Source organism: Bemisia tabaci, chromosome 9 (assembly GCF_918797505.1).
Source record: "Bemisia tabaci chromosome 9, PGI_BMITA_v3".
In the NCBI taxonomy this organism is placed as follows: Eukaryota; Metazoa; Arthropoda; class Insecta; order Hemiptera; family Aleyrodidae; genus Bemisia; species Bemisia tabaci.
Window position 1 is genome coordinate 1,328,474 of NC_092801.1, and position 21,561 is coordinate 1,350,034.

The following is a 21,561-nucleotide window of genomic DNA, read 5'->3' on the forward strand; positions in this document are numbered from 1 at the left end:
TTAGGTAGGTGTAAGTATTTATGCATGCAGTGGCGGTTATGAATTTAAGGCCCGCGCAGCCGCGACACGTAAGAGGCGATGGAGTATCTGTGTGAGAGGGTGTGTGTGTCTGTGTTGGGGGGGGGGGGGGGTATGGAATCCCAGGGACTAGGTGAGTCCGACGGATCTCCCTTGGAAACTTTTGGAAAATTAAGACACTTCAGATCCCAATTTTGTCGATTTCGGGGGGGGGGGGGGGTTGGAAGTAAAAATAATGGAGTGGAAAAAAGTACGAGGGTCATCCAATGAGGTTCCCTACCTCTTATCTTCCAAACGGAACGAGATAAATCAAATCGGTAAAAAATTTCTTATAAGGCATACTCTAAGCTTTAAAAGAAGCTCAAGTTCTTGAAAATTGGTTGAGGGGTTCGCGAGGAAACTTAATTTTACTGCGACAACTTCCTATCGCCGCGCGCCCACCTTCGGAGTCTGGATGCGCGGAGAGTCGATTATTTCAGACTTGGGTTTTCGCCGCTAAGCATCATATCAAAAAGAAATTTGAAGGTTTTTATTGAGTAGACCTTACCTTACTTTTTGACGAAGTCCCTGCCTCTGTTTTGACATTTCTGGTATCAATATTGCAGCTTCTTGATGCCTTCCGCGCAGAAGCTGGCTCTTGTCTTGGCACCGAAACCAGTCATTGACAAGCCCTCTACACTTCCGAATCAGTTGCTTTGCATAAGAAAATTTCCCTCCATCGTCCGTACTCTTGCGATTCAGCCTCATGTGACTTTCGTCTGTTCACTGAGCAGAAAAACTTCCTTTGTGGAAAGCGGAATACGAATTATTCGGAAGTACAGAGCGCTGTCAATGACGGATTCCGGTGCCAAGACAAGAGCCAGCCTCTACGCGGAAGGCATCAAGAAGCTGCAATACTGACACCAGAAATGTCAAAACAGAGGCGGAGACTACGTCAAAAAGTAAGGTAAGGTCTACTCAATAAAAACCTTCAAATTTCTTTTTGATATGATGCTTAGCGGCGAAAACCCAAGTCTGAAATAATCGACTCTCCGCGCATCCAGACTCCAAAGGTGGGCGCGCGGCGACAAGAAGTTGTCGCAGTAAAATTAAGTTTCCTCGCGAACCCCTCGACCAATTTTCAAAAACTTGAGCTTCTTTTAAAGCTTAGAGTATGCCTTATAAGAAATTTTTTACCGATTTGATTTATCTCTTTCCGTTTGGAAGATAAGAGGTAGGGAACCTCATTGGATGACCCTCGTAAATGGACATCGGACGTTTTCGCATACTTTTGAGGTTTGACCCCCTAAATAGGGGCGAAAAAACAAGAAACAGGTCAAATCCGTCTACACATAGATGCGCCTACCCTCGAAGATGACGTTAAGCCAAAAAACTCAAAATCCAAAAAAATGGACATCGGACGTTTTCGCATACCTCGATTCAATTGGAGAATTGAAACTCTATCTTCGGAATCAAAGTATCGAATCTCAACCATGATATCTAGTTAACAAGCAAGAATTATCGAGGGACTTGGTGGACAGGGCGCATGAGTGCAGTTTTTTTTTTTTAAAAAAAAACTGAGATATTAATGATTTCAAGTAAAACTAGTCTTAATGCATATTCTGTGGAAAATTCGCTCCCAAATTCCAATTTTTATGCATCATAAAGTTAGTTTGAACTTTCTCTCCACCATAAGGATATACAACCACCATAAGGATAAGCAAAAACTACAGTTATGCACCTTGTTCTCCAAGCCCCATAATTCCACTAAAATACGTTATATTTGAACAAATCGTCACCTTCCAGGCAAAGTATCACAAGCGCCATGCGACGTTTAAAAATTTCCGCCGCCATTTTATTTTCTTACAGAGAAATTTTTCAACGAAGCTGTCCGAAAATTTCACTGAATTTTCTTTGTGCTACCGATAAAATTTAGTGAAATTTCCAAACAGATTCAACCAACAATTTCTCAGTAGGTAAAGAAATAAAATGGCGGCGGAAATTTTTAAACGTCGCATGGCACTTGTGATACTTTGCCTGGAATGTGACGGAATGTGTGTGAAAAATGAGAAAAGATGTCATTTTGACTGCCGCGACAGAGCACAGGGGAGAATTTCATGAGCCGCCCTACGCCGTCCGCAGCGCGCATGGCGCACGACCTCCCGTTCATTATTACACTTCATCTACCGTTGAGAGTTCACTTGTTACTTCACACGACTAGTGCGTAATTTTACAAGTCAAAATTTATTAAAAAAAGAATGTAAACGATATACGAGTTTCTCTGCCACCTGAGCTCTCCCCGCTAGAAATCGTTCACCGCCCGCCCGCACAGTGCGGCGCCCTCATGGACGATGCGGACAAAAATCGGCAAAAGACACTTAACTTTAAATAATGAAGATAACAGCACCGACATAGGAAAACCCTTTGGCACCATTAAAGTAAAACACTCGAGGAATAAGAAAATGTTATACCTCAGGTTTTTTTGCGTATTTTTCAAGAAAAGTTCATTCGAAGTTGGCAACCTCGAATTAGCCCTGTGTTAACAATGTAAAAGCAACGTGAAACACCCAAACTTTAACTTCAAATATCTCTGATAGTCGCAAAAAGTCGCAAGATCTTTTTCGTACAATTGAAGTTGGATATCTGAGGATTGAGAAAATGTCAACCACCCAGAGCATTTTGCGTTTCAAGCGAGAAATCTCCATTTGAAGTTGACGTCTTTTTCCCGTGTATTTCTTACGGACCAGAGATTCCCGACCTATTTCCTGCCCACTTTCTACCCACATTTGAGGTAGTTTTGAGCGGAAAATTTGAAAATGAACCATCATAATGAGTCAGAAATATCTTTAAAATAACAAATTCCGAAAAAAATATTCAGATGTCGAGTTGTGAATTTTTGACTTTTGTCCACAGAGGGCCGCACTGTGCGCCGGGAGCGCCGCGGCGTGCTGCCAGCGCGAGACGCGCACTGACAAACCTACAGGGCTACTTCACGCATTGCGCTATGCTTGAAGTATCCCCGTAGGTTTGTAGGCGCCAATGTGCGCCGCGCCGCAGCGTGCCATTAACTTGCCCACAAGTAATAGGTCCGGGTGTTAAAATCTTGGCAATTTGACTTATTTCTTCCTATTCTTGAGTGTCGGACCATAGTGCGCCGCGGGCGGCGGCTACTGAAATTTTCCCCTAAGCACAATCTTGACTGCTATAGTACATCACTTCCGTTCATTTCCCGCCATTCCGGTGCGTTTGAAATTCCCTCGAGTCTTTGGACATTTTGAAAGCGGGCTTGTCCAGGATTTTGGCTGTAAAAATTAATATACGCAATAAATCATCGCGTAATTTGCTCACCTAGTACTTCCAGAATATTGGATAAAGAAAAACAAGGTTTAGTGACCCATTGCCTCAAATTTTGATGCGCTCACTTTCCATTCAACTTTTCGTACGTTTTTTTTTCATGAGCATGTGAACCGTGTGTATTGGGGTTTTACTCACATGGCGAAAAATTTCTCTGACTTGTAGATGCACGCATTGATTAAAGCTCAACCATGCATACCACACGAAATAAGATCCGTAACGCATAGGTTAAACGGTCATTAATGGCCTGCAATGCGAATTTCAACCTGATTGAAGGATCGCTAAACAAATCAGGGGTGCGCTTTAAATTAAAATGACAAAAATGCATACACGCGCCTCTTTTTAGGACAGCCAAAGTGCTCCTGGTGAAAATAGTCGACATGGTTTTGATTTTCATTTTGATATCAAAGAGGGGAAAAATAATTCCGAAAATTTTTATCCTGCAAAGTTTTTGCGTTTCTGTCTAATGTAACAATGGTTATATATATTTTTTTGTCGTGGTTGTGACGCGGTTCTTGTCCACGCTAAGTCAGTTACGTATCAATCGGTTACGTTCCAGTTACGTTCCTCGCGCTTTCACGATCGAATCTCAACCATGCATCCAAGAAAATGAGGTACGTCCAAAAACCTATAATTTGGATCCACTCATTTGTTATAGTTTGCAAATAATTAAGTTAAAATAATTTAGTTAAAATTTGCAAATATATTTCAAAAGAGGGGGATTAAATGTATCTTTAAAAAAATGGCACGCGTCATCTTAAATGAGGCGTGCACATTTATAAAGATGCGCTACATACAATGATGCCGGGTCGTTTCAATTGTTTTCGATGCACAGGTGCCCGTCCATCCGATGTAAACAAAAAGGCTATTGTTAACTGTTACACATCATCATTTCCTCACCTTCCGGCCAAAGTATCACAAGCGCACATGCGACGTTTCAAAATTTCCGCCGCCATTTTACACAATAATAATTATATTTTTTCACGTTACCATTGTCTCGGATTGCTTCGTAAAAATCTGTATCTACGTGCTCTATGATCTCGCCGAACAAATGCTAATGCATGTCTTCCCTTTATCTCAGAGCCTGAAACTGTTTTATGAGCCGCGCAGCGAACCTGCACCATGAATTTAAACACCTTCATCGTCGCAACTTGCATGATGCTGATGTTCATGACGTCAGAGGTGCCCTCGATGCAGCGGAAAAGCAGCAAGAAGCTCCGTTGGATGCGTTCGATCGGGTCAATCGGCCGTGGCTTCAAGCTTAAGGACTCGTCCGGTTGGAGTTCACTCCTCAACATTTTCCGCCCCCCAAAAAATACTCTCCCGCCCTCGGGCGGCTACAGACTCAACCCTGAAGATGAGGCTACCCTGCAGAGGGTCGGAATCAAGGAGAGAATGGGAGACATCGCATCTTACTTCGGTCCGTCGATCATCCAAAATATAAAAAATTTGGTTCAGCGAATGAAACCCCAGCCCCAGCTTGCAGTCCCAGGAGGTATAGTGTATAGGACTTTAAAACTTGAAAACATCTTTTTAAAAAATACGAGCGATATTTCAGGGTGAGTAGTGCCGTGCTAAGGATGAACGCCGTATGAACATCCGAGAGTTACCAAATTTCCTCTCAGAAAAAAGTTATTTTTGAAGAAAGTTATGAATGTTCGGACCACGTTAAACAGGAAGGAACCAAGCCACATCAGCTATTGCCAACGTCAATTGGGCAATTTAATTTTTTACATGAAAACGGTTATGCGGATTATGACGCTAATTTCAGTCAGTTTTCTCCAAAGTACGAAGCAAATTCCGTAAAATTTTCAAAGGAATCCGCACAATTTGTTCTCACGTAAAAATTTAAATTGCCGAGTTAAATTTGGCAATGGCTGATGTGGCTTGGTTCCTTTCTGTTTAACGCGGTCTATTTTTCCTTGAAATTTCCAGGATCCTCAGGTGAAATTGCGAACAAAATGATCTGAAAAATTGAAGGAAAAATATCTATAAATTTTCCAGAAAATTCGAGACTTACCGCAGGAAATTTGGCAACGCCTGAGGGTTCATACGGGGTTCTCCCTTAGCACGGCAGTAAAGAAGTCGCTTATAAAATAAAGTTGGGGGCAAAGCACCTGTCCCGCTGAAACTGTTGTCACGCCAGCAGGTGAGAAATGATGAGTGGCGGTACTCCATGACTCAAAGAGGAATGTTGTATGGTGACCAACAATCATCAAATGAGGGGCTTTGAGGAGAAGGAGAAGACGCATAAGTGCTGTATTTGTAATTTCGAGAAATACGAGTTTGAAGTTTCAAAATCAGATGGATCCTTATGGCGAAAAGAAAGTTTAAACTGATTTTTTGATGCTTAAAAATTTGAATTTGAATTTAGGAGCGAATTTTTCACAGAATATGCATTGAGACAAGTTTAACTTGAAATCATGAATGACTCAATTTTTCAAAAACTGCAATATGCGCCTTGTCTTCCAAGCCCCTCAAACGGTCTTCTTTCACATAAAAAAAAGTCTGAAATCCGCAATCAGCGTAGTTTGTAACACGCTTTTTCAAGTTTCCCGCGTCTGCGAGCAGTCTTTCATGTTTCCCGCGTCTGCGAGTAGTGCAGAGGGGCTATCGTCCTACGTTTTGCTAAAAATTCAAAATCTGCCGGGTTTTTGACCTAGAAAATGAGATATATCGCATGCCAGTTCAACCGCTTCTTTTGAGCTTGACAAATCACCTTGAAGAGCGTTCGAATTAGAAAGTCTGTATGGAAAAATTTGAATTACCGAAGGAATCAAAATACATTTAATACTTCGAATTAGAGAGAGTCTTTCACAGGACAAGTCCACCTTTTGAATTATCGAGGTTTTCTAATTAAATATGTTCGAATGGACCACTAGACAAGGTACGAATTTAAGCAATCTGATACATGTTTCTTAACCAGAATTTTACGTAGAACACGATTCACACTACGGAAATTACCGAAATCAACTTCTAACGAAGATATTAACGTTTTTATTTCGCACTGATTACGAGGAATTTGAACTGCCCGCTCACAAGAAACTCAAAGCTCTACGTGAGTCAAATCGCGCACTACAACAGTTTCAGCAAGCTTCTCAATCGAGCAATGCTCATTTGCCACCATGTGTTGTTCAAACTATTGGTAATTTGCTATAGCTGAGCCAAAGCGTCAAGATTGAAGTTGAAGATTTTTACATCGCAGAGACTGTCATGATAAACATTTAGCGCGCGATGTGAATCACGTAGAGCATTGAGTTTTCATGAGCGGGTGGTTTGAATTCACGCATCAAGAATCATTAAATATCTTTGTTAGGAGTTGATTTTGGTAATTTTCGTTGTGCTTATCGTGTTCTACGTGAAATTTTGGTTGAGAAACATGTATCAGAATGCTGAAATTCGTACCTTGTCTAGTGATCCATTATCGAGGGGCGAAATTTTACTTGAACTGCTCCTTCCAGATGAGTCGGTGCCGATGAGCCCAACGCTCATCATCCAAACGATGAAACTGAGCCAGGAGCAGATCACCAAGCTGGAAGAGGAAACCCGATTCCACAGCCCGCGGCTGAGCGAGGAGATCAGGATACGGATCACCCCGGACGTCTTCTACCCGATCTGCACGTCGTCGGCCTCGGAGGCGCTGGCGATTTTCCTGACGTCGCCGCGCGTGCCCGCGGATTTCGGGGACCACGCTGCGGCGTTTGATTTGCTCCAGAGTCGGAGGGAGATGGAGATCACCATGTCCGGCCTCGTCGTCGACCGAGATCTCGGCTACTTGGCTGCCGTTCCCGACGGCGTTGTCGAGAAAGACGATGCCATTATCAAGGTCCACGTCTTACAGCGCCCGCGCAGCAAGGGACGCCTCATAATGAGCAAGGGTAAGCTTTCGTCCTGCCTCAGTCTTTCTTTAAAGCCGGCCACAAATGGAGATGTTGCACGTGTGAGGAATTTCCGATTTGATCATTGATTCTTATTTAAAAGTTTGCGAGAAACTTCACTTGTTTCACTTTCTTTCCACTTGCTTCACTTTCTTTCCACTTGCACAAAGCTCCATTTACCATGAATACGTCTAATGGAGATGTTGAATGTGTGAGGAATTTGCGATTTGACCATTGATTCTCACGTAAAAGTTTGCGAGAAACACGATGGTGCCACTGGTTTTCTCTGAAATCAACTCCAAAGCTAAAAAAGTCTCTCAGGTTGAGGCCAAAATAGAGGGGATATCCCACGCTATCCTGAGCGTCCACGTCTACATCAAGACAAACTCTCCATGCGAAGATAGGTAGCAACAGGCCCGCCACAAGGGGAGCGGAATACTGGATCCCTGGTACCGGGGCCCGTGTTACCCGTGAAGAACCACTACGAATTCACATGCATCCCTTGTTTCGTAAGAAACAGTGAAAAATTTACCCTAAAAATTTCGCAAAAGGTGAATAGAGATTCAGACACACGCTGGGGTACTGTAGAATTCTTCTTAAATTTTCAAAAAAGTATACTTCTTGGAAAATTTCTATCTATTTTCAAGATTTTCAGTACGGAGGGATATTTTTAGTCACTGCGTTTCATTTTCTTCCGTCGTCAGATGCTAGGAGTCTCCAGTCTGGGCATCCTCGACTTCAATGGCTCATTGCTCAACTACCTTGCCATAGACAAACGAAGGGGGAGTCCAGGGGGGCCTGAACATCATAGAACTGAAAATAGTATCATATGCCCCCCCCCCCAAAAAAAAAAAAGAAAATAAAAATTTTCCAGATTTTTTTAATGCAAAAATTCGCAAGTATTTTGTGCTGAAAGTAGAAAAAAAAACATAATTATTCCGCAGAAATGGGTGGAAAAATTATCTATGGTAGCTTCAAAATGCGTCCAATTAGTCGTATAAATTCTAAAATTTCTCGGGGGATGCCCCTCGGACCCCCCCCCCCCCCGTGCTTGGGCCCCGGACCTTAAAACTGGTACAAGGACCCGAGATGGGATGTGGCGAGCCTGCATAAAGGCTATTTCCATTTAAATCTTCCGTCACATTCATACGGCGCAATGATACAACTATTTGAACCCTCCGGAATGCGTGAGTTATCACGCCGCATTTGAAGGCGTTTTCAAAACAGCCAAGTTCCGATACCCGGATTATCGTTTTGCATATAGTTCATATTCTTTTGTTATATTCCGTGCCACTCTTTTATTTTAATCCTCGTGGAAAAACCAACCATTTGCTAAATACAATTCTAGCTGAAGCGCACATCAGCTATGCAAGCACCACTGCAAAAATTTCAGAGGAAATCGACACGCCCAGAGTGCATGGAGACTATTTCAATTGTAATCTGCCGTCACATTCTTACGGCGCAATGATACAACTATTTGAACTCTCCGGAATGCGTGAGGTATCACGCCGCATTTGAAGGCGTTTTCAAAACAGCCAAGTTCCGTTATCGGAATAATCGTTTTGCGTAGTTCCCATTATTATGTTTCCATTTCTAACCACTTGTTTACAGTGGATATCGGATATAACGACCTTGATGGGACCAGCCATATTCGGTCGTTATAGCCGATAGTCGTTATAACCGATAGTGGAATTTTTACGCACGTATCCTATGTTAAAGAGCTGAGAACAAGGCTGTGCTGTAGGTGGGATTCCAGAGCCCGGTGAATTTTGCTGCTGATTCATTATCTCTTCAGTAACACCTTTGTTTATTAGCTTTATCTACTTTTATTTGAATTGAATATTTATTAAATTCATTTATTTTTTTATTCTAGGACTAATTTTAATTAAAACACTTTGTTTGAATTTGTAAAAACAAGGTATTTTATAATATTGAGATTACATGCACTACACACTACATTATGTTTACTATACATATGCGCAATACCGAAGAAGTATAAAACTTCTAATTTGAATAATAGTCCGTGATTTTTTTTTTTTTTTGCTTCACAATTGTGTTCGCGTACCCTTTTTGTAACGTTCTATGGGCCGAGCGTAAAGTGTGATAAAGTGGAATCGTTCCATTCTGGGTTCAAAATTAGGAATTTTTGAACAGTTGTGATGACTTCTAGGGCGTCTGGAAACGAGATCCTCTCCTCTTCGGCCTCTGTTGCTGTCGCTCAGGTCGTTATAACCGATGACCACATCTGTTGGGACGCGAAAACTCCGTCGCTATGACCGATATGTCGTTACATGCGATGTCGTTATAACCGATACATAAATACATTGAATGAATGGGATTTCAGCCGGGACCGACCAGTTTACGTCGTTATGCCCGATATGTCGTTATAACCGATGTCGTTATATCCGATATCCACTGTATTTCTAATTCTCCTATAAAAACCACCCATTTGCTAAATACAATTCTAGCTGAAGCGCACTTAGGCGCATTCATGACTGCAAAAATGTTAACGGAAATCGAAAAGGCCAGCGTGCATGGAGGCTATTTCAATTGCAATCTTCCATCTCATTTCGAAGGCGCAATGAAACAACTATTTGAACTCTCCGGAATGCGTGAGGTATCACGCCGCATTTGAAGTCGTTTTCAAATCAACCAAGTTCCGATACCCGGATTATCGTTTTGCATAGTTTGTGTTCTTTTGTTACATTCCTTGCCACTTATTTATTTTTAATCCTCGTAGAAAAACCGACCATTTGCTAAATACAATTCGAGCTGGAGCGCACTTCAGCTATGCATTCACCACTGCAAAAACATCAAAGGCAATCGACACGCCCAGCGTGCATGAAGGCAGGCCCTTAGAGAATGGCTTTAGATTTAATTGAAAATCCCGCTCTTTTATTTCCTCAAGAGGAACTGTATCCACTTTTATGTTGTTTCTTATGCAGCACTTCTTTCTTATACAAAGAAATTGTTGGTTGAATCTGTTCGAAAATTTCACTGAATTTCATCGGCAGCTCAAAGGAATTCAGTGGAATTTGTGGACAGCCTCGTTGAGCGATTTCTCTGAAAAAAATAAATGGCGGCGGAAATGGGGCGTCACGTGGAGCTTGTGATACTTCGGCCGGAAGGTGATAAAAGCATCGAGAAAAAACCTGGGGGGAGGAGGCTCAAATATCAACCTTTAAAATAGGGACTGAATCCCCCTGACTTGTGACATATCAAGTCATGGCGCATTTCGAGCATTTACACATATTTTGCACATGCCGGTAAGTCCCTGATACGCAACGAAGGCCAAAAGCTAAAGAATATGGCACGTTGGTCCCGTGTTGTTACCGACAGGGTCTGTTTCAAAGCATATTGGTGGGTGCAGCCTGGCACCGAGTTGACAAGAACATGGTATTAGCATGGTATTCCAATGTTGGTCTCAATATTTTTCTATTCGTCACTGATGAGCAATTTGACCAATTTGGTAAAATATTGATGCAAAGTTACAACAAAGTTGCTGTTAACATAGTGTCATGTTTCACTCACCGCGACATGGTCGTTTCTAGCAGGTGCAGGCGCGTAGTGATTTATATGTCATTTTTGGTATTTTTTTTTTTTTTTTTTTCCAGAGGAAGCGCTACCGATGGACAATCCATTATTTTACGAAGTCCAAGGGCTTCTGAACATCATGAACCGCAAGAAATGTATCCTTCTTGTCGTCAGTCGCAAATACGTGACACCTTTCACGGTTAAGAGAGACGAAAGCTTCTGGAGAGATGAAATGCTGGGAAAAATTGTCAAATTCTACGAGGGCACACTGGCACCCAAATTGTCGGCCGACATGTTGCCGCGTAAGTTTCTTCCCGGGGGGCAGACTTCCTGAAATCCTCCAGCAATCTCCGTAGCTTTATCCAACTTCACCGTAATCTACTCAGAAAGAGTTAATTTTAAAAATGCTGCGTAGTTTTAGACTAAATGTAGGTGTTGGCAATTTAAATTTTGCAGTGCAGAAGACGTAGTTCCCAGAAAAAGCTACCTATCGAAAATTAGGGCACAAACTTGCCAGTTTATGGGGTACTCTTATAGCCTTTATTGACTGAAAAAAATTAACCGAATCGCTAGTAACTTTTTTTTCAAAACACCAGAGAGAGTTATCCGTAAAAACCTCCAATTCCGACGTCTTGATTCCATTAGATAAAGATCTCTCCTCTATTGATTTTTCCTTCACAGTGAAAAGAAGCAACCCACACTGAAAAAGAAGATTGGTAGAATCTACCATTCCTTCACGCTGTATTTCACGCAGCGTCAATTCTGCCAGAAAAAAGGTAAAGGCTACTATATACTGGTACAGGTAACCATTCCTCTGGCAAAATCGACTTTGAGTTCACGCTGTGTCAAATACAGCGTGAAGGAATGGTAAATTCTACCAATCTTTTTCTTCAGTGCACATTTTGTGGTAATACAAAATGTAGAAGACAAAGTAACCTGAACGTGCAGTTAATATTATCTGATTAGTTTTTCTTTGGATTATATTGATCAAATCTTTGTATTAAATTGGCAAAATCCTTGGGTTGAAAATTTATAACCTCGTCAAAAATCAAGAGTGAGCCGCCAAAATTGCACCTAGATCACATTAGTAGCTGTCCGGTGAGCTAGCGACTCGCAAGTTGCAACCTCTGAGTGACATCAAGAGAAACTGGACGTATTTCTGTCAAACTACTACGTCAAACTACTACTACTTCTGTCAAACTATGTGCATTAAGACATGAGCCCTGAAATCCATAATAATATATGCATAACAGGGCTCACGTCATAATGCACATAGTTCCGCTTGATAGAGATACGTCCAAATAAGAGTTCATTAATTTAGCAGGACACTTTCTCAATGATCCCCAGATCTCAGGACAACTTACGATTTTGGTCGATTTAAAAAAAAATTTAGTCGATAAACTGAATCCTTTTAGTCGCTCCGACCGAAAAAAAGGGATTCAAAGTAACCGAAAGTGAATATATATGCGGAGATTTTTAACGTGAATCGCCCATTTGTGAGGGCGCGTAGCTGCATTCGACCACGGTCTCTGGTTGAATGACGAAGCGCCTTCAATTTGGAGACATGCAAACCGCACGTCCATTAAGTGTGAATAATATTGTATCACGGTGTTATTACCAACATCATTGCATGCTTTGCCTATGTGAGCAGGAAGTTCTGTTTTTTTTTACTCTCTTGTACCGTAAATGCCATGGCCGCAACCTCTGAGAGGCACCGGGAGAAACAAAAGTGTATTCGTTCAACAGGGCACTTTCTTCATCCCTACACTGCCGTGCTAAAGAAGAACGCCGCATGAACATTCGAGAGTTGCCAAATATAAAACATGTATTTGTAATAAAGTCTATGTATGTTGTTTCTCAAAATTTGCAAATGTTTCAGATGAAATTGCGTACGAAATTGTCTGAAAATTTTGAAAAAACAAATATTTACAATTTTCCCTGTAAAATCGGTTTTTCTCGAAGGAAATTTGGCAACGTCTGAAGGTTCATACGGCGTTCTTCCTTAGCACGGCAGCACATGTCTCCGAGTAACCTCGGTTTTGGTCGATTTGATAAAAAAAATTTGATCGACCAACCAAGTCCTTCTGGTTAATCTAACCGAAAATACGGTCATGAATAGGTATGCATAGCCTTGATATATTTCGTTTTATTTTTATTTATTTTTTTTAATTTTTTTTTTACCTATACATTTTGCTGTGCGAAGCTTTTCGATTCGCAGGATCATCAACAGGCACAGTACCAAAGCACTGCGAAATCAGAACACATGCATAGTTACAGAACTACACGGTGCATGCTACAAAAGTACAAAGCATCAAGCATAAACAAAAAAATTGAAATAGTATTTACGAGCCGAAATTGCAAACATTATAAATTGTAGAGTACGGACTGTACTCAAGGAAAATGGGATTTAGCGATCTGATAAAAGATCTATGAGAAAATGAGTATCGACACTATTATTGTGATGCACCCTAATGGAAAAGAGTATACATTATTAATTACTTATTTTTTATCTAAATAGCAGCGCTTGTCAATTAGAATACTTGGTGCAAAATCCAACTAACAATGGTAACATAACCGTGGTCACTTTGACCAAGTTGATACCATGTTGTGGGTCACAACATCAGCTCAAGATGATGCCAACGCGATCGTTTTTTAGCAGATTTTTGAGTTGTTTCTGGATGATTATAACAGTACCCCATAGAGGAAAAAGATACCTAACTTGATTTTAGTCTTTTCGAGATATCAGAGGGAAATCGTACGTCGGCTCCACTGATTCCAATTAGTCGCAATTTTTGAAACTCCGCACTTCGTAACCGGCGCAAGATAGGACTACCAACTATTCCACACACACGGAACCTTTAATTGAGATTTCGAAATCGCTACTGACTCGATTTTTCCAAAAATGTGAGTTAGATACCTTTGGGCTCTGGAGCACCGATAATATTATGTAGAGTGCCTACCTATAAATAGCGAGAGTATGGACAGATCGCTTCATGGAGAGCTTAGGGCCCAAAAGTGCAGCCATTCTTCTAACCAACTTCTGACACACAAATACTGCTAGTCTGCAGAGTCTGCAGAGTCTGCAGATTTCAATTCCAACCAAGATGGCCGAGAATGTACATAATTGGGCGTTCTTCCGCAAAAATGAGTGAATTTTTGCAAAAACTAAGTCAAATACGTGCTTTTTAAACGACAGTTCCTGAAAACTGTATTAGTTAATCGCTCTGGATGATTGAAATTCACAGGTTGGCTGCATTTCTGGGCCCTAAATTTGTTCGCAGAGGCATCAGTAAAGGCCTGATGGATTTTCGGAGTTTCACATCTGTCTATACTCTCGCTATATGGGTACTCTAATATTAAGGTTTTCTCATTATTTTTCAGGTATTCGGGACCTTCAAGTTGCAGCAAATATTGCTTACGGTGCCATCAGCGAATTGGATGAGAAAAAAGCTCTCGATATTTATAGAAGAACACAAGATGGTTCAGAAGCGTACAACGTCTTGTGGGACGAGTCTCGAATTCGGATAATGCCACAACATTATCACCTTGTTATGCATCCTAATATCTCAACGAAAGAAAAAGTGAATCAAATCTTGAAAGGGTATTACACGTCCAGGGAAAGATGGAATTGGCAGCAGAGCTCCAGAAAGTCTCTCCTCAATAGGTACCGGTCAAGATCGCTTAAAGTTCTTCACTGAAAAAAAAATATGGTAGATTTTACCACACTCTGGCGGTGCTCCAAGTATGGTTATACACACCAGACTCTGTGATAGTATTTACCATATTTGGTATAAATCACCATATATTATTATCACCAGAATTGTAGTAAATACTACTGTATCTGGTTATTTTTACTGAACAGTATAACTGACTAAAAAATTAAGTAGACTTATACTGAATGTTACCATGCTTTTTTTCAATGTTACTTTCAGCAAGATTTTGCGAGTGAATCAAAGTTCCCCCTAAAATTTACTCTGAAGACAAAATAAAGCCACTGTTTTCTTCCAAAATTAACTCATCTCTTAAGTAGCCAGCCAGCGGGTTGATTGTTGCAATTGATTGAGAAAGCGGTAGACATAGTGCGCAAGCAGAAAATGAAGCGATCCTATCGGTAGAAGCGGGTGGTTTCAATGGATAGAGGAAGTAAGTAATAGACTAATTAATTTCAACCTCGAGGAACCCTTATTTATTTATCTCTTACCCTGCTAAAAATGGTGAGTACAATTGAGTAGAAAATCAAAGTCATATGAATAGAATTTAACTCATATGAGCAGAATTTCTCCATCCAGTTTTCGTCAACTTCTATGACTAGAGATTCCAACTCGCATGAGTTCAGCGTCGAATCTACCGTATCCGATATCTCAGAAACTATTCACCGCATCAAAAAAATCATAAAAACAAAATGTTTCTATTTTTAAAATTTACAAAATATGTCGAAGTCTCCTAGTCACAAACAGCACTTCTGAAAAATGAAAAAAATTGAATACATGTGAATTGAACTTTTCGACTCTTATGAGTGGAATATTCTAGTGATATGAGTAGAATTTCTTCTCATACGAGTAGGATTTTTACTCATAAGTAGGAAGTTCTTTCCATGTGAGTTGGCGAATTCTGAATAGCCTACTCGTCATTTTTAGCAGGATATTAATTCAATTGATTTTTAGGTTCTTATAATTGAGGATTATATTGTCTTATCAAGGCTTGTTTGAACGACTCCTAGTTAACATTTTTTCTACGTTCCATTTTTGAACAGGTACATAGATATGCATCCGGAATGGACGATCAAAGAGGACGGTGGGTTGATAATTGACCCGGCCTTTCCGTACCTGGCCACGTTTCCTACCGCTTATGGGTATGGCTCCCTTCAAGATCAACCTCAGTCACCCCCGAAGCGTCAACCTTCGTCACCCTCGAAGCATCAACCTTCGTCACCCCCGAAGCGTAAACCCTTGAAGCGTCCATCATCCAGAGGACACGCTGTCTTAGCTCTGGAAGCACCGCAGCCGCCAGAAGTTCCGAAAAATGGCTTCAAATCCAAGAGTACAAGTGGATCGAAAGTTGATGTTGATGAAGCTGGTAGTTCGCCGCCGAGAACCAAGACGAGACTGCAAGTCATTTACGAAGTTGTTGCATTCATCCCGAGTGTCGCAGACGCATACCAGTTGAATGACCTATATGTTGATAAAGGAAGGTAATGGTTACGGAATATTCCAAATTAAATCTATACTACAGGTGATAAACTAATTCCTTTGGTTTAATTTCATGTCATACATATGTGGGTGGTTTCACGATAATTGGAATAGTTTTGTCACCGTAACAGACAACACATTTTTCGGTCATATTTTTAGTAGAAATGATAATCATTCGATTTTTTTTTCATTAATCTACACAGGGTTACCTAAGTGTTATAACGTTTTTCAAAGATTTATCGCTCTACTTTTCATTTTTAATATATAAATGACCGAAAATGTGCAGTCTGTTACGCTAACTTTTTACCGCGTAACAGACAGCACATTTTCGGAATTTACACACTATTAATTGAGAAGTAGAGCAATAGATGATAAGAAAGCGTTATAATACGCAACTTTTTAAAAATTTATGCGAAAAAATTCGAGTGATTATCATTTCTACTAAAACGAGAACGATGAAAGAACGCCGGATGAACATTCGAGAGTTGCCAAATTTCCCTTGATAAACCATGTATTTTTGACGACATTCATGCATATTTTTCCTTGAAAATTTCAGATATTTTAAATTAAATTGCGTACAAAATCGTCTGGAAATTTTGGAAAATACTGTTCGCAATTTTTCCAGTAAATTCTGTTTTTATCGCAGGAACCTTGGCAACGTCTGAAGGCTCATACGGCGTTCTTCCTTAGCACGGCAGAATGAGAGCAAGCCTCGTTGGCTTTGTTTTTCTCAACGTTTCTCTCAACACTTACTCTTATGAAACTTTCGATACCAACAGGACCTTGTTAAAGAGAGACTCCAGGTTCTACTACAAAGTGCAAGGCTCCATGGCGATTAGCCGCGTGAAGAAGTGTCTTTTCATCCTGGGGAAGCTGGGCACAAAAGAGAAAGAAATCTTGCACTCGGAGGTCGTCGACTTCGACGCGAAAGTCTGGCGAAAACTGCAACAGAAACTGGCACATTTCTATTTCAGCACCTACCTCGTCTACCACGCAAATCCGGAGTTCTTCAAGAGTATTGCCCGCGGCAAAACGCTCGGAGACCTCATCGCTGAGGACCCTTCTCCTACGGCGGAGGAAGTTGAGGCCATTGCAAAGGAAGCTAAAGATGATGAAAAGGAAGAGGATGTGCGTGATTGAGGAGAAATCTCCCAAAAATGTCAGATTTTAAGGGCACTGAAAAAAGCGAATTGCTGATTTTCCTAACAATGTTGTTGTTCGAAGAAGTGACTGCAATGTTTCAATGTTGATTTTGCAACAAAAAAATGGTACTTTAACAACAAGAAAATGCTACTTCAACCACCCTCATGGTTAAATTAGCTTTCCACTTTTGTAAAATGCACATTTGAAACGTTGCAGTCATTTTTTTTAACAACTGAATTGTTAAATCAGCAATCCATTTTTTTCGGTGGGGGGTAGAGACTCCGACCAAAGTTTATTAACTTGTTGAACTAGAACTAAAAATGATCAAAATGATACCAGTATATGTATAGTTGGCTTTTCCATTTGCTCTGAGGATAGCTCTAAGACAAGCCGAAAAGGCTTTCAGCTGTACCCATTACCTATCTGTGCAAGTAAATAATTAATAAAATGTATAGAACCACGATTCCTATTTTGATCATTTTAATATACGGTCAGGCCCGCCACAAGGGGGATACTGGGTCCCTGGTACCGGTGCCTGGGCCCCCGAGGGGGCCCGTGTTACCCGTGAAGAACCACTACGAATTCACATGCAACCCTTGTTTCGTAAGAAAAAGTGAAAAATTTACCCTAAAAATTTCGCAAAAGGTGAATAGATTTTCAGAAACACACTGGAGCACTGTAGAATTCTTCTTAAATTTTCAAAGATGTATACTTCCTGGAAAATTTCTATCTATTTTCAAGATTTTCAGTACAGAGGGATATTTTTAGTAACTGCGTTTCATTTTCTTCCGTCGTCAGATACTAAGAGTCTCCAGTCTGGGCATCCTCGACTTCAATGGCTCATGGCTCAACTCATTTGCCATAGACAAACGAGGGGGGAGTCCAGGGGGGCCTGGCCCTCTTAGAACTGACAATAGTATCATATGCCCCCCCCCCCAAAAAAAAAAAAATAAAAATTTTCCAGATGTTTTGAATGCAACAATTCGCAAGTATTTTGTGCTGAAAGTAGAAAAAAAACATAATTATTCCGCAGAAATGGATGGAAAAAATATTTATGGAAGCTTCAAAATGCGTCCGATATTCATAAAAATTCTAAAATTTCTCGGGGAATTCCCCTCGGACATCTCATCCCCCTCCGTGTTTGGGGCCCGGACCTTAAAACTGGTACCAAGGCGCGAGACTGGATGTGGCGGGCCTGTGTATGGTACTGCTCGACCAAGAATATTTGAATGTTTGAACAACTGAAAAATAACTACGTGCCTCACTCCTAGCATGTTATCAGGAGGCTCTTTGACCTTAGGCTAGTTGGGGCCGTCCGCAACAAAACGCTAAAACAAAAATACAATTTATTTTGGAATAATCTGCGTCACTTTTTCCTCCTTATTATCAAAGGTAGTACTGTAAGTTGGACGTATTTTTGTCAAACGGAACTAAGCGCACTTTGAGTTGCTTTTGAGGAATTTAGAATGCCGGATAGCGCGTTCTGTCAAACGGAACCAAGCGCCATGGAAAAGCATTGCGAGTATAGGACGGAATGAGCCCGACGCCCGGTTCCGCCGCCAATCAAAGCCCCCTCTACCTCCCTCCTCCGTTGGTGTTTAGTTCCGTTTGACAGAAATGCGTCCAGTTATGATATGCAATTTTATTATGTATATAAATTACCAGTTGAATAAGCTTTTAAAAGATAGTTTTGGTGCAAATAAAGAAAAACATCCTAAATAAACTTTACGCCACCATTCCTTTTTTCTTTCCAAATAATCTAGGATTTTAATTTTTTCCCAATTTTCCTTCCCCCAAAGGAAAATGAAATAAAAAATAAAATTATAGTATAGCGCCTCAATTATCCTCGATGATTGGGAGGACCAAAGCCACAGTGGATAATAGAAAATCGCGGATAATCTGAAACTAAGCTACTTACGGTGAAGTAATGGAAAATGTAAAATTTCAAAATACCCTACTAAAACGATCCTCAAATAATATACAGAATTATGCTGTTATAGTTGAAAATGAATAAAAGAGGAGTATCGATAAGGACCGTTTTTGGGCCATCCCTGAATTTTCTCTATACTCTCCGATTTTTTTTTTTACTACTACTTCAAATAGCCCTCACGGGTTAATCCCACGCTTTAAGTCCCATCCCCCCTCCGTCCCTACTGAACCAGTCCCAGGCAACCATTGTTTGAGACCATCAAACTCGGGTCGCCTGGCCGGGAATCGAACCCGGGACCTCCCGATCATAGAGCAAGCGCTACAACCACTACACCATAGGAGACCGACTTTTGTTCATTGAAGGTCGATATTTTACGGAATTCATCATGATTTTGTCATTTTTGGTATTTTTTCAAGTTTAATACTGCCGTACTAGGGAAGAACGAAGTATGAACCTTCAGTCGTTGCCAAATTTCCTTTCATAAAACGAGAATTTCCTGGTAAATGTATGTATATTTTCCTCCCAATTCTTTAGATAATTCAGTTCACAATTTTACCTAAAGATTCTGAAAATTTAAAGGAAATATATTCATAACTTTCATAAAAAATAAGTATTTTATAGAAGGAAATTCGGCAACCCTCGAATGCTCATACGGCGTTTTTCCCTAGCGCGGCAGAATACTGGTTTAAATATGGGTCTGAGGGCCGATTGCGGCGAAAAATGCGAGTTTCGTGCGTTTGCGTACGAACGCCATGGAAAATTTATGGAAAATTCACGTGCGAAAATTTTTACGTGGTTTTCTAAAGCAAAGAATAAAACATGATTTGAGAGCACTGGTTCATGAATCAAGCAGAAAACTGAAATACCACATGCGTATGCGATGCAGACACTAAGGTAAAACATTTTTACTAAAAATTAAAAAGGACGTGTTCTTCCCGTCCCCAGAATAATAGACTCCAAAAAAAAAAAAAAAAAAAAAAAAAAATGGAAGCCGCGAAAATATTTCAGCGCTGACGTCTCTCGATGTGCCAGATGTTCCGAGGTGAAAAAGTCACGCTTTCCATTGATAATCGTGAGTGAAATAAAATCTAAAAAGGGGAAAACACGACGAATAAACATGCGTAGGGTATAAGTAGCGGCATTTCTGCCGTGCTGAGGAAGAACGCCGTATAAACATTCGAGAGCTGCCAAATTTCCTTCGATAAATTGTTTATTTTTGAAGGAGGTTATGAGTATTTTTCCTTGGTATTTTCAGCTACTTTGGGTGAAATTGCGAACAAAATTATATGAACAATGGGAAGAAAATATGCATATATTTACCAGGGAATTCGTGTTTTATCAAAGGATATTTGGCAACGCTTGAAGGTTCATACGGCACTTTTCCTGAACACTTCCGATGAGTCCCGTCATCTGCATGACTCAAAATGCGATTTCCAAGGATTACATGACCAAATCAAAGATTACCAAGGACTCCAGATACCGCATTGGAATAAAAAACGGCCCCCTAGTCCCCTGCAGCTCCAGGGTAGGCAACCTGTTTAGCGGTATGCCATACTTCGAGCTAACGAATATACTATTTGCCTGTTTGCCGTGTGTTTGACCGGTTTCGCCGTGCTGTGCTAAGTTTGGTTAAAGATTCACTGTATTAAATTTTCTTATGTTTTAAATCGTTAAAAAATGCCGAAAAATGCCGGGGAAAAAAAAAAAAAAAAAAAAAAAAAAAAAAAAAAAAAAAAAAGAAATTAATGCAAATATTTATGCTCAATTTTCTGAGTCTATTTACCATGACTAGTGACTAAAATGAACAATTTCCGCAATTTGCCGTTCATAATCTGCACATTCGAAGTGCAATTTCCCATGCACTTCCATTACAGGTGGGCTAAAGTATGGCATACCGCTACACAGGTTGCCTACCCTGGCGCTGCAGGCGACTGGGGGGGGGGCGCTTCTTTCCTACAGCAAGTACACGGCGTGCGGTATCTGGAGTCCTTAGTAATCTTTGGACCAAAGCGACCAAATAACCTTTGATGCTAATAATGTGCATGCAGGTATTGTAGGCTCATATCATCACGATGCCTACGGCTAAATATTTTCTGAGGTTTATTTAATTCATTTCAGAGAAAATAACGCGGTACTCCGTTTCTTTTTACACAACCTTTGCATGAAATTAAAATTCTACTGTAACCAAAGGGATGAACAAAACCTCTTGCCTCCAACACTCTGAAAGAGGTTGTTATGGACTGTCCACCTGTCTACGTACACGTACATTCGAGGGCGTGTATTTTTAGGCGTCATTTTTGCTTCTTCGGTGACGTGTGTCTAAATGGAAGCTCTCAATTTGAACTTGTTTCTCGTAAGTCGTTATTCTTCTTTTTTTAAAAAAATACAAAAAATTAAAATAAAAAATCTTTATTAAGAGCCGGAAAAATTCTCGTGAACAAGTGCTGTCTCTATTTCGCAAAAATGCAATAATTATAAGAATTACACAGCGAACCCATGGAGAATAATTTTTATGAAATACGTCATGTGTTTCGAC

At 40.5% G+C, this 21,561-nt stretch overlaps 1 protein-coding gene across 1 annotated transcript; it reads left to right on the plus strand.

Annotated features, from left to right (window-relative positions):
• The first annotated feature begins 5,810 nt into the window (after positions 1-5,810).
• LOC109038942 (uncharacterized) lies at positions 5,811-19,972 on the plus strand. Its single transcript, XM_072304374.1, has 5 exons — positions 5,811-7,229; positions 10,844-11,065; positions 14,145-14,427; positions 15,517-15,954; positions 16,732-19,972. Exons 1-5 carry the CDS (start codon positions 6,731-6,733, stop codon positions 17,090-17,092), a joined length of 1,803 nt encoding a protein of 600 aa, XP_072160475.1. The 5' UTR covers positions 5,811-6,730; the 3' UTR covers positions 17,093-19,972.
• Positions 19,973-21,561: the final 1,589 nt, after the last annotated feature.